Here is a 14,340-nt window from a genome sequence, read left to right on the forward strand (position 1 = left end):
TCCATTATTGTTGGGTTTTTTTAATCAGGGGGTGTTTATTGCCTTAAGCTTAAGGAATGTTAATGAAAAGTATCTAGCCCCTCCCTTCTGAACTCCCTCACAAAACTCCCCTGTAACTATTTGTGTCTGTACAAGAAACCAGTCAAGTCTCTTTTTGTCACCAGTTTGTGTTAGAGAGTGTTTGCTTCAGGCAAGACGTCGCTGTATTGTTTAGTGTGTGAAGCTGTTAATTCAGGATTTAAGTGGTGCAGGCCCTCAGCGCTGAGGTGAATTTCACCCAGTGAGAAAAGGTAATGTCTCATGTCAAACTCTCGTTTTGTGTACACACATGAACATGTTACATATAGAAAGATACAGGAGAATTTGCTTCCTAGTTGTTGTATCATTGTGATGTTACACAGGGTACAGTCTGGACTACTGAACAGCTGTGATCCCTCAACTCTCCAACTTGAGGTGCCTTTTACACTGCTTCACTGTCAGAAAAAACATTTCTGGTCTATGTTGTATGAGTGCTCTAGCCAGTCACTCCTGAGTTATATTGCAGAGTGACACCAGCAAATTCCCAGTTCCAGACTTGTCCTCAAATATGTGTGTTTTATAGTGCCTAGCAATTTTCTTCTGGATGATAAAAGTTCATAGAAAGTCCGTCATTTCATTAATAGAAAATGATATGCACAAACCCCATTATCTCAAATGGAGGTTCCCAATCACTTCATTCCATACACACTAGTTTAGATAAAATAATAAAATAAGTTTATTAACTACAAAAAGAAGATTTGAAGTGATTACAAGTAATCAGGCATAAAAGTCAAAATTGGTTACAAAGAAAATAAAAAGTAAAACAACTAATAGCTAACTTATCAAGATAAATGAATTCAAAGGAAAGGTTTTTCTCACCACATACTTTTGCAATCATTAGTGACTGAACTCTTTCAGTCAGGACTCATCCCCCAGTCCAGTGTCTTTTCAGGTGCCGTTGATGCCCGTGAGCAGAGAGAAAGAGAGGAGTATTTTGGGGCTTCTCTTGCCATTTCTTATAGTTCTCTTTTCCCTTTGAAGATCGTCTCCAGCTGGTGTTCAAGAGACAGGAGGTCTGGGGGATGGGAACCTCCCACTGTTTCACTGTTAATATGTAAAGTTCTCGTTTGCACCCTTCTTTCTGCCAAAGAATGGCTGCTTAACCAGGTGATAATCCATTTGATTGTGTTGACACCTGTCTGAGATGTTGTCTAGCCTTTTGTCTCTGGGGAACTAGTTTGAAGCTGTTTCCCCAGACTTGGAACATGACATATAAAGTAGAATTTTATAACTTTACATACAATGTTGCCACAGATATTTTACCAGTACAATAATGCTCAGCAGATTATGAGTTTTTAAATGATACCTTGCAAGACATACTTTGTACAAAATTTATCATAGTCTTGTAAAAAGGTTGAATACAGGGGGTTCAGAATGTCACAATCATTATTTTGGATTAGTAAATATAACAGACACCTTCATTATGGGTTACGTTCTCAATATATACCTATGAAAGGACTACAGAATTCTTTATGCTCTTTAGAAGAAAAATCCAAAGTACTAGTTTTGAATCAACAAATAAAATGGATGGAGTAAAGAATTACCATATGGCTCTCCCTTTTACAGATCTGGAGCACATTAAAATGTTTTAATGAAAAACATCAAATCAGAGTTCTACGCTGGTACACACAGTTCAGTGGTTTTAAAATACTACGTCTATGCTATAATTTTTTTAAGTTGGAAGGGAATCAAATGGCAATCTAGTGTAGCAAATGTAGCCCATATTGAGCTGGTTTAAACATTTAACACTGAAATCTTCAATGAAACATAAAAGGCATAAGAGATCATGCAAAAACAAGTCACAAAAGACTGTAAAAGATAATTAAATATAAAAGAAAAAACTAAAAGGGGGCATGCAGTCAAAGTGAAAAAGGGATTGACACAGTTTCTTCTTTAACCATTGTTTACCTATGCATGATCATAAAACTGATGTAATGGGACATGGCAGGAAGTTTGGAAAGTTTTTTTTTTTATGTAGTGCAACAGCAGAGTTCCTTGGAAAACTCGATTAGGAGGAAGGGTGAGAAAAACTATTTGGTTTAGTATAATATTATCCATCTGTGTGCCAATCCCACTTAAGATCAAATCACTGTTCCTCCAGCTATACACTCTAGCCTGGGCCAGATTCTCCTCTCACTTAGTGTCTGATCCTGCCCCATTGAAGTCAATGAGAGCATTACCATTGATTTACTGGGAGTAGGATTAAGCCCTTACATTGATGTAACTACATTTAAATGAAATGAGAATTTAACTCTCTACATTTAACTTTGTTTATTTGTTTATTGTAATGCTGTAATGTCTAGGAACCCCAGTCCTGGACCAAGACCCCATTGTACTAGATGCTGTACAGAGAACAAAAAAGATGGTCCCTGCCCCAAAGAGTTTACAATCTAATGTTCAACTGTAGGCATTGGTGCCACTGAAGAAATGATTTTGGGAGAGGTGGGAAGTAAGTTTGTTTTAGCAGCTCTCTCCCTCACATATTGACTGGGTAGTCAGTCCTGTTACTTCTCTTAATCCTGTGAAATAAACACAGCAGAGTAAGACAGCTTTGGCTGCTGAACAGAGAGGAACTGAAAGAGGGAAACCAGAAACACATACACAGAACAGGGAAACAACGTTTAAAATAGTGGTAACTCCAGTAAAAACACCCAGCTGGACAGCAGTTATATTCTGACACTGATTCACAAACCACATGGTAGTTCTTATGCATTACTTCACAGCACGTAAACTAGCTTTTTTGCACTGTGGCAGCAATTCATTTGAGAGTTTGTTGAACTAAAGCTGGTCAGCAGTTTGTAACATGAACACTGTGTATCAAATTGTTATGCAAATAAATTATTAGCTAGTCATTATGCCAGATCAAATGCTGCTCTACTTCCTCAATTCTTACTACATGAGGTTATCTTTTAAGACTTTAAGTACTTTCCTCAAATAATTTTCCTTCAGTTTTAAGGTGAATTTCTATCCTGTATATAGTTTGCAAATGAACAAACTAAATCTTTCTTTAAGCAATAAATTATAGCATTGCAATAAGACACTAATATCATGGCTGATCAGGCAATTGTATTCTAAGCCACTGTTTGCAGATGTTTATTTTTGCTGGTAAAATCATGGTTTTGGCTGAATGTCTTGTGTTTGTTTTTGAGCCAAAGGTGAATTTTTCAGAACATTTTATTTTTAAATAACTATTGCTTTAGACAAATAGCTGCATGAATAATTATTTATTATTTCCCCCCATGCAGAATGTAACTGTGATTCGCTTGGCTCGTTGGACAATACATGTGGGCCCACCGGTCAGTGTCGGTGCCATAAAAACTATGCTGGACTTAGATGCAACCAATGTGCTCCAGCTTATTTCAGCTATCCCAACTGCTTGTGTGAGTAACAGCAGTTCCTTCTTTTGCTTTGCTTTCCTTTTGTTTTCTGTTACACAGAAAAAATCAATTAATTCCCTCAAAAGCTTTTCCATATAAAACTGCAATAATCAAAGCAAGAATATGAGTCATTTTAGGCAGAAACAGTAAGTGGTTCCCTCCTCCCCCTGTTTATTTGGTACAATGTATCTAGCAGCTCTGTGGGACAGGTAGATGAGGCTACCAACTATCGTTCTTAAAAACCTCATTAACCTCTCAGACCTTATCTGGACTAGGATTTAAAGTGTGATGTAGGCACATGTTAGCTAAAGTGCTAACTAACATGTTTTAAAAGTCTAATGTAGACATTGCTTGCTGCCTCTAGCAAGTCTAACTTGGTCAAGTCCAAGCCAACAGGGAGACTCAGCTTTAACTCAACTAATTTGGCATGTATTAAAGTATAGATTGCCTGGTAGACTTTTAAAGCACATTAGCATATGTTAGCTCTTACTTGCTAACATCACACCTTAACTCCTAGTCTACGTGATACCTAAAAGGGCTCGATCCTGAAAACCTACTCATCTCAGTACTCACTTGAGCAGTTCTACTGATCAAACCCAAAATGAATTATATGATTGATATTACAGAAACCTAGAGACAGTGAAATTCTCAAGTAAAGTGAAACATACAGGCACTGTCTACACTGTAATTAAAATCAGATGTTTAAGTACTTTAAACATGGTTTTATGTGTGTGGTTATAGGTGTGGTTGTCATGTACCTGGTACTACTGACCACCATTAAGAGGGATATTTGTTTCCTGCAAATCAGGCTCATTAAAATTTATTTCAGATTGGCAGTACAGAGGAGCTATATTGTTTTACAGTATGGCTATAACCAATTCTCAGGACAAAATTCAAACAACTTTTAGGGAACCAATTGCTACTCTACAAGGACAATTGTTATTAAAAGTTTCAACTTTAGACACTGATTCTGCAAGACACATGCTTAACCTCACACATACTGAGTAGTCCGATTCACTTCAGTGGGACTACTCACAATGTGTAAATTAAGCATGTGTGTAAGTCATTGCAATACTGGGGTCAGTAGTCTGGACAGGAACATGACGATGGCCACAAATGTGACTGCTTCCAGGGTAAAAGGCAAGACCCTGTTTTTAGCCCTTCCTAGTCAAGGATTAAAGATCTGATGTTAGAACATAGTATGTGCTATCTCACAGTTTTAAATCCTAGCCTAGAAAAGGCCTTTTCCTTAAGATATCTGTAACATTAAACAGAACCAGCAAATGAAAACCAATCTCCACTTCAGTCTGCCATTGGATTGAAGCAAAAAACAGAAGAATGAGTGCAGTGAAGTTCCTGATAATCCTATCGGCTTCTGTTAAGAAGGGAAAAATCAAGTTATCTTGTAACTCTTGTGTGAAATAAGGCACTAAGATTTCATATTCATGGGTGCACTATTAATAAGTACCTAGGCAGAGAGGTTGTTTTTTTTAACAGTCTTATTGCAAAGAAAATCAGGAATGTTCCAGGCAAGTAATGTTAAATTTTAAAACTTCACAGTCCCGAAACAGGTTATTTTTTACTAGATGTAGCTTGAATCTTACCAAATAATGATTTTTTGTTCAGCTTGTCAGTGTTCTCCCCATGGTTCCTACAAGACCACATGTGAGTCAACAACAGGGCAGTGTGAGTGTCGAACAGGCATTACGGGGCAGCAGTGTGACAGATGCCTTTCAGAAGCCTACAGTTTTCCCTATTGCCAAGGTAAGGTTTATGATGGAAAATACTTTATCTTGATGCAAAATATATACATTTTTACCTTTGTGCTCCCCAGAGTACTCCACTGTATAGATAGCTCCATAGAACCCCCATTGAAACATGTACAGGACACATCAGGGAGATAGACTGGATGATCTAATAGGTCTTATTTATTGCTCACTTCCATGCTTCATAAACTGCACTGAGGGAATTTGGCACTTTTTAGCTGGTGGCATTGTAGATTTAGGGAAAAAACCCTTGGTTATTCAGTGTTTTCTCTCTTTCTTTTCCCATCCCTGCCATATTTTTGCAAATAATCCTGATGAGGTTACATGTAAAAATAAAAATTCTAAACTATGCATTGATACTAATTATCCCTTTACACCGTTATATTAAAGACTTCAACTCATTTTAAAATATCAAGATCACCCCTGGGCAACCTTATTATAAAAAAGTTTGGAATTCGCAACTGCTCCATTGCTTCATTTAAAAAAATGATCATATGTTTATTTTTTTAATTACATAAAGGAGTGAACAATGACTGTGACCCAGCAGGTACTCTTGATTCCCATTCTGTAAGTATTATATTTTTGGCATTTACAATAAATGTTAAGAATTGATTCACTATATCTGTAATTACTGAATACTTTGACTTGGAATTTCTGAATATTATAGATGATAACCTAAGTCAAGAAGTGTTGTAACAGACATGGGGGGAATTCTGTATTACACCTAGTCTTGCTAGATAAAGAGGAATTGGTCACAGAACTAAAAATTAATGGTAGCTTTGGTACAAGTGATTGTGACTTGCACAAAGTAGAGCAGCAACAGAACCTGAGGGAGCTTAGTAAAACTGTCATAAAAGCTAAGCTGTTTGAAATTGTATGTCACTCTATACCCAAGCCAACATAAGATGCTGCGGAAACATAGCTAGGCTTAAAACAAAAGCTAGCAGCAAAAGTACTGCATCTGTTAAATAAGCTAAACCAAAAACTTGTTAATAAATTTTTCTTAACTGCATATAATAAGCACCCCCCCAAGTGATGATTCCCCGTTTATAATTATTCTACCATTTCCATCCAGTAAGGGACAAATACCATTGTTAGGATTCTTTTTGTTCTTAATATACTTTAAAAACTCCTTCTTATTGCCCTTAGCAGTGGTGGCCATAGATTTCTCCGTGCATACCTTTGCTTCCCTTATCAATTTTCTACAGCTTCTAGCTTTGGATTTATGTTCATTACTGTCAGCTTCCCCTTTCTTCCATTGGTAATATATTATTTTTTAATTTTTATAGCTGCCTTCACTTTCCCTCTAAATGAGGTCATTTTTTAACCAATATCTTCTTTCTCAATTTGTGGGATTGTGGCTTCTTGGGCATCTTCTGAAGTGCTCTTAGGCAATTCCCAGTTGTCATTCTATATAAAAAGGGAAACAAGGATAACCCAGGGAATTACAGACCAGTGAGCTTAACTTTTGTACCCAGAAAGATAATGGAGCAAATAATAAAGCAATCAGTTTGCAAACACCTAGAAGATAATAAGGTGATAAGTAACAGTCAGCATGGATTTGTCAAGAACAAATCATGTCAAACCAACCTGATAACTTTCTTTGACAGGGTAACAAGCCTTATGGATGAGGGGAAGTGGTAGATGTGGCATATCTTGACTTTAGTAAAGTTTTTGATACTGTCTCGCATGACCCTCTCATAAACAAACTAGGGAAATGCAACCTTGATGGAGATGCTATAAGGTGGGTGCATAACTGGTTGGAAATCCATTCCCAGAAAGTAGTTATCTGTGGCTCTCAGTCAAGATGAAAGGGCATATTGAGTGGGGTCCCTCAGGGATCAGTTCTGGATCCAGTTTTTTTTCAATATCTTCATCAATAATGTAGATAATGGCATAGAGAGTACACTTCTAAAGTTTATGGACAATACCATGCTGAGAGGGGTTGCAAATGCTTTGGAGGATAGGATTATAATTCAAAATGATCTGGACAAAGTGGAGGAAATGGTGAAGTAAGCAGGATGAAATTCAGTAAGGACAAATGCAAAGTACTACACTTGGGAAGGATCAAACATACAAAATGGGAAATGACTGCCTAGGAAGGAGCACTGTGGAAAGGGATCTGGGGGTCATAGTGGACCACAAGCTAAATATGAATCAACAGTGTAACACTGTTGCAAAAAAAGTGAACAGCATTCTGGGATGTATTAGCAGGAGTGTTGTAAGCAAGAAACGAGAAGTAATTCTTCTGCTGTACTCCACACTGATTAGGCCTCAACTGGAGTATTGTGTACAATTCTGGGCGCCGCATTTCTGGAACATGTGGAGAAATTGGAGAAAGTCCAGAGAAGAGCAACACACATGATTAAGTATCAGAGGGGTAGCCATGTTAGTCTGGATCTGTAAAAGCGGCAAAGAGTTCTGTGGCACCTTATAGACTAACAAACGGATTGGAGCATGAGCTTTTGTGGGTGAATACCCCCTTCGTCGGATGCCCAGAACTCTTGGCTGCTTTTACATATGAGTAAAGGTCTAGAAAACATGACCTATGAAGGAAGTTTGAAAAAAAAATTGGGTTTGTTTAGTCTGGAGAAGAGAAGACTGAGATGGACATAACAGTTTTCAAATACATAAAAGGTTGTTACAAGGAGGGAAAAAAAATGTTCTCCTTAACCTCTGAGGATGGGACAAGAATCAGTGGACTTAAACTGCAGCAATGGCGATTAGGTTGGACATTACAAAAAACTTCCTAACTGTCAGAGTGGTTAAGCACTGGAATAAATTGCCCAGGAAGGTTGTGGAATCTGTATCATTGGAGATTTTTAAGAGCAGGTTAGACAAACACCTGTCAGGGATGGTCTAAATAATACTTAGTTCTGCCATGAGTGCAGGGGACTGGACTAAATAACTTCTCAAGGTCCCTTCCACTCCTACAATTCTGTGATTCTATGTTTCATATTTTTCTGATTAAATTCTTCCTCCCAGCTGATCTGTCTCATAATTATTTTCAGCTTTGTCAAGTTGGCCCTTTTAAAACACCAAGTACATATACTACTGGTTCGGACTTTTTCTGTTTGCATTTTATAATCATGTTATGACATACCTTGGCATGCTTATGCATTTGCAAAGTTTACTTTTATTGTTTATGAGGTGTTTTAATAGTTTTTAACTATTTTTCACTGAATGTTAGTGACTGCAGATTGGTGAAATTTAATAACATTTAGCACATTGATATTATTGAATAATATTTTAATAGATTTAATTTTAAGCTATTAGTTAGATTTGTTTTTAATTAAGGGTGTTTTATTTTTTATATAATTGTTTAGTTTTAATGCAATGTTTGTGTATAAAATACTACTACATAGGTTTTTACTTTCTAATATTTTATACTGAAGATAAACAGATTTTTTGGACAAGAATGTTAATGGTTAAGCTTTATTTCTTATATTTACTGATTTTTTTGGGGTGTTGGGTTGCTTTTGGCTTCCAAAACACACAGCCATCTGAAAAAGAAAATACAACCCTATTGTGGTTTCTCTTTGGAGCCTTTGTAAGATTTTAATTAAATTGCATGTTTTATTTAATTTGTTTTACTCTTTTTATGATATACACTACATATTACATGGGAATGCACTTTCTTCTCATAGTGCACTCTTTACCCTTTATTAGCCATAAAATTGTTAGCCATATTAATTTTTATATGAAGTGCTTGTTTTGTGCTTGTAGAATTTTCATCTACTCCTATCAAAGTGCTTGTCTGATTACTTAGAGCCACCTTAAGGTTCGGTGTTCTGATCTTTGCTATTCTTGTGAGTACTCCTCCCCCACCTCATCTTTCTTTTCTTTTGCAGCCTTTTTAGCTTCTATTTTATTAAGTCAGAAGGATTTAGAGTCTCTTCCTACTGTCCTGGTTCTAGCCATTGCTGCCGTAGCCACAACCACATTCTCTAGTCCTTTTTAAAAAAAGTGTTGAACTTCCTAAAAACACTGACATACTCAAATGATTAAATGCTAAATAACAAAGCCAGATAACACCAGCTACTTGTGTTTGGCATGAGGAAAAAACAAAAAACAATTTTGCAAAGACTACCCGGAAACATTGACAGCTGCTCAAAAAGTATGTATGTCAGCTTTTGTAACTTAGAATGAAAGATTCAAAGGATGTTTAGTGGAATTTTTTAAAAGCCAATTCATTTTAAACATTCAAAATGGGGTTTTAGATGCTAGGAGTGTTTGTTTAGGTCCTTAAAACTTTGCATAAGTACACAAATGTATTTGCATTTCTTTTGAATATTTTGCTTAGCGTCCCTTGTGTTGCTCTAAGTATTTTTTACACAACTGTACCTAGATTACATTCCCTACTTGTACATTCACAGGCAGACAAGTTCAAATGGAAACCTCTTTTTTTCATGATTTTGACTAAATTGTCAATAGGGTGTAGGGCAAACCACACATCCAAAGTTACACGGAAGACCTCTTCCTTTACTATATATCCATTTACACATCACATTGCATTTACTGTACATCACACGTTTTGGGATTGCCTTGGTTACTTTGTAGGAACCAATCCCTGTACTGCATGCTCTGTCCACTAACTGTCTGTGCACGACTTATGCTTTTCCTCATCTCACATTCTGGGTTTATTTTGTCCATTGTTAACTTGTTCGCTGTAAATGGTTCCCTGGGTATTCACTCTTATCTTAGCTATTATAGACATTCTGTCTGATATATTACTGATGCATCTACCTATTTTAGCACAGGCATTCTGTTTTAGTTTGCTTATCTGTTTACCTCCCTAATCCTGTCTCCCAAGAAATAAGCCACATCTATGTCAAGCCAGGCCTACAGTGCTATAATATGAGACTTTACTTGGTAACTACCTGGGTGCACTTTCCTGGGCCCAGTGAATTTTAGTATACTAAAGCAAAGATGTTTTTTCCCAAGAATTTGTTCTGAGATTTGCCTCAGCATCTATTGTTTAAATATCAATGTAGTACAAGTTCTATATCCTGTCTTCTGGATGTAAGTTAGCATGCTTCTTTTTGAATACTACATAAAATATCCTTTTTGGAGATAAACAAGAGTGATGTAAGCTAGTGCTTTCCCCCTCTGTTGCACATTATTCACATTCCTTAGAGTTCCATAGTAGGAAGAAATCTCAGTATGCCTCATTGTTCAGAGAACATTCTTTTCATTATTTAAAATAATGTGGACACTGGGATGCCCAATGTTTGATTCTTTTCTGCCATTAGGGCTATTGTCGGTGTCTGGAGCATGTTGAAGGTCCTATATGTAGCAAATGCAAGCCACTTTACTGGAATCTGGCCAGAGAAAACCCTGATGGATGTACAGGTAAGATTTCATGCATGCATTTCTTCAGGTCATCAAAGATGGTTAAACTCTTTTTATCCATCTTCATCAGCTATAATTAGTGACACAAACCTTCTGTGTTGGTTATTGTATGGTAAGAGCAGATTTTTCATACTGCTGACATTTGGTACCAAATTACCCATGATTCTTACGCTTGTTTTCAAAACTCAGACCCTATCCTAGCACTAACATTTGATGATGTTGGCCAAATTCTGCTCTCAGTTACATTGATATGAATCAGGTGTAATCCCACTGTGACTTCAGAGGAGTTATGCAAACTTTATACCATTATAATTTAGAGCAGAATTTGCCCAAGAGTTTGGAGAAAATGTTCTTTCTCCTCTAATCGTTTATTCTCCTAAGTTATCAAGAGTGAGAAAGCATTCTTATTGGCTTCACAATTTGCACAGCCTGCTGTTATTTATATCTAAGTAAGATCAGTGTGAGAGTTGCAGTTGGTACTCTGCAGCTGACAGCTGCAGTTAATGAGGATGTGGTGTACCATCTATTTGTAAATTGCAGAGCAACCATTTTATTTTTAAAGTCCTACTTCTTCCATACGTTTCTCTTCTAGTGGATTGCTTCACAGCAACCTCCCAATGGGTGGAAAGATGAGGTATACAGCCAGCTTCTAGAGCTACCACCACTATCTTTACAGCACTGAATCCAGATATAGCTCAGTCTGTATCTTCTCCCCGGAGACCAGTCACATCACCTCTCCATAGTCCCAGTGTCAGTAGGGGCACTTCCATGGCTGCACAGTGCACCTATGTCAGCAAAGATGGTTCCTGTGATATTTGTCTCATTTCTGTTTCATGAAACATGTTGTAATTGTCCCAAGGGTAGCACTGGAAAATAAGGAATAGTCAATCACTCTGGCAGAAGCAGCTTTTTCTCTCTCCACATAAGTACCTCCAATGATCAGAGCAATATCACTTTTGATTCTGGATAAAAGGAAGGGCAGACAATTCCTTAATCTCAATTCAAGCCTGTCTTTGTCAAAAACAAATTGGAATATTTCAGACCAGTGTGTGGATGATAACTGCCCAGTTGTGTAGGGGAGAGAAGGACACAAAAAGCCCTCACTCTTTCTCCCTTTTCTTTTCCTCTCCCCTCATCCCATTATCCTCCTGCAATTCGGGGACTGGCCATAGCTGTATTTCCTGTGCTATCCTGAAGGAAGGGCTTGCTCTGTACTAGCATTGTCTGGAGTGTGAGCCATCAACAATGTGGCAGTGGGAAGGTAGTGTTATGGTCTGGCCTTACTCTCTTTCTGCCCTCACACTTGCCATAAAGCAGTGCATTCTGCACTCCTGAGAAGTGGGTGTTCCTCCTTCATGTCTTAGAGCTCCAGAAGACAGTGTGACTTCCAGAGGAAAATTCACATTAATGCTCAGTGAATCGCTATTTCAGATTCTGTTGCTTTTGGTCCAAAGGCTTCTTAGGAAGATGAAATTCAGGTCAATGTGTCTGTCTTCGCAGAGTGCCAGTGTGATGTGACTGGAACACTAAGTGGAGTCGGAGAGTGTCAGCAGGTAAAAAGAAACTAAGTTTGCATAAAAAGGAAGTGTTTTAGCACTCAGTAGGGTAGAATTGCTATAAATGGTTATTGTCCTTGTATGAACAAATAATTGATGACATTCCAGATATACAGTATTATATAAAACTTCCCTGGCAAGTTTTTTTAGGGTCTTAAGCACATATCCTTTAGACTGTCTGTTCAAGGTGACAGATAGCAATAGTAATATCCTGAAAATATCTTATTTGTTCTGGTCAGGATTTTTTTTTCCTTTTGAATAAGAAATATTGAACAAAAAGTTGAAACCATCTTGATCAAATCATTTTCTCTGCAGAAGAATGGTGACTGTCATTGCAAGCCTGATGTTTGTGGAGGTTCCTGTGACACTTGTGAAGCTGGCTATTACTCTCTGGAAAACAGGAATTACTTTGGGTGTCAAGGTAAAATGGAAAATGAGTGTTTCCAACAGAGTAGTTATACATGGTAATTAAAGTGTCTTTAAAATCCCAAGGGTCACATTTTCAGAATGAGGCCTCTGTTTGAACACCAAACTACCCATTTCTGCATTTTTTTACACTATCACTTGTGAGTGCATGTCATAAATGTAGAAGTGCAAACCCCAGTTTGCTGAGCACATTCATGAGCAATTAGTTTTGCTCATGAATATTCTGTCATCTTCCTTAAGGCTCTCTGCACCAGTTAAGTCACCTATTTCCATCAAAAGGGACAAGGAACAGGGCACTTGTTTCTATAGCATGCAGAGCTTCTCTGACAAAGGCTGATACCTTTCCCACCCCCCCCACTTGGAGGACGTTTAAATGAAATGGAAAGCCCTGTGAAGTGTCTCCAAGCTGAGATAAATTTTACCCAAACAAAACATATGGAAAGGCCTAAATATCACAATTAAATAGACTTTAAAACAAGATATATGAAAATTATTTATCCTTTTACTTTCCTTTCAAGACCTTAGATCAGGGTTATTTGTTTCTTCTGCAAGAATTAATAACATCACTGATGCCTATTAGAACTGCAGCTCCATTCTGTGCTTTGCTGATTGTAATGTTATCAGCTGCTGCAAGAAAACCATGAAATGCTGAATTCAGATCCTAGCAGATTGTAAACTGCTTCCCCACAACCCTGAGATGTATCTGTATGTCATTTTAAGTCTTTTCTGTGAGGCCTAGCCCAAAATATATTAAAATTGCTGGAAACATCCCCATAGCCTTCACTGGGATTTGGATCAGTCCCTTAATGATTTAAGATTTTAAAATATATTTTTAGATCATTTCAGTTCTTTAACCAATCCCTTCTTCAGTGTGTGGAGTTATAAATTGTGGCCAAGTTGATCAAACCTAGATAATAAATGTAAAGTACCTAAGCAAAAGTGGTCTGATTTTCAAAGGGTTGAGGACCTAAAGTTTCCATTGATTCCAAGGAGATTTATGGATCCTCAGCACATCAGAAAAATAGGTCATTTCTATATTGATGTGGCAATGTTGACTTAAGAACCTTGAAGCATTTGGCTTTGCATTTTTTGACCTAGATATACTTTTAAGGATGTCCTTATTTTATGCCTGAAGTCCTGTTTACTGTGTCAAGTCCATAGTTTGTCCAGTATTTTTTCAAAAATTATATATATACAAATATATGATTATATACTGTATATAATTTTTGTACCACAAATCAAAACATTGTGGTAGCTGTCCCTCAAAAATAAACTTTGTTTTGTATTTTACATGCATTTGTTCTTTATTTTCTTAAAAAATAAATTGCCACTGTATTCCCACTGCATGCTTATTTTATCGTCATTATAGAAATCCATCCCATTGAATAGAAAAACCGAATGCTTATACTGATAAACCTTAATCACAGCAAACAGCAAGCGTGGCTTGTATTTACTATTTAATATTTTGGCCAGGAAAAGAAATTTTATGTCATGTTTAAAAAAAAAAACCCTTATGAGAAACCTGAAATAACTGAAATATGTACAACTGTATTAACATTTGTTTGAAAATCTCACAAGGGAGTCTGAAGGGGGAAATTTGCATTGCCACTTAATGGTGGTTTAATTAGAGCATTGGTTCTCAATTTATTTACCATTATGGGCGGCATATGCAGCCCACAACATATTATGTGGTCTGCATCCAATACTACCTGTACAGCCCTGAGGATGTCACATGGGCTGCAGCTGTGTGCTGATTGGGCCGCAAGTGGCACCTGGGCCACAGAT

At 37.2% G+C, this 14,340-nt stretch overlaps 1 protein-coding gene across 1 annotated transcript in view; it reads left to right on the top strand.

Annotated features, from left to right (window-relative positions):
* The window catches only part of LAMA3 (laminin subunit alpha 3), a 194,065-nt gene that overhangs the window by 82,623 nt on the left and 97,102 nt on the right, over positions 1-14,340 (top strand). The window contains exons 15-20 of the mRNA XM_030549443.1: positions 3,324-3,458; positions 5,082-5,219; positions 5,742-5,788; positions 10,474-10,573; positions 12,074-12,126; positions 12,445-12,550. Of these exons, the coding sequence (XP_030405303.1) occupies positions 3,324-3,458; positions 5,082-5,219; positions 5,742-5,788; positions 10,474-10,573; positions 12,074-12,126; positions 12,445-12,550 (579 nt within the window). The remainder of the gene's footprint in view (positions 1-3,323; positions 3,459-5,081; positions 5,220-5,741; positions 5,789-10,473; positions 10,574-12,073; positions 12,127-12,444; positions 12,551-14,340) is intronic.

Source organism: Gopherus evgoodei, chromosome 2, assembly GCF_007399415.2.
Source record: "Gopherus evgoodei ecotype Sinaloan lineage chromosome 2, rGopEvg1_v1.p, whole genome shotgun sequence".
NCBI lineage: Eukaryota > Metazoa > Chordata > Testudines > Testudinidae > Gopherus > Gopherus evgoodei.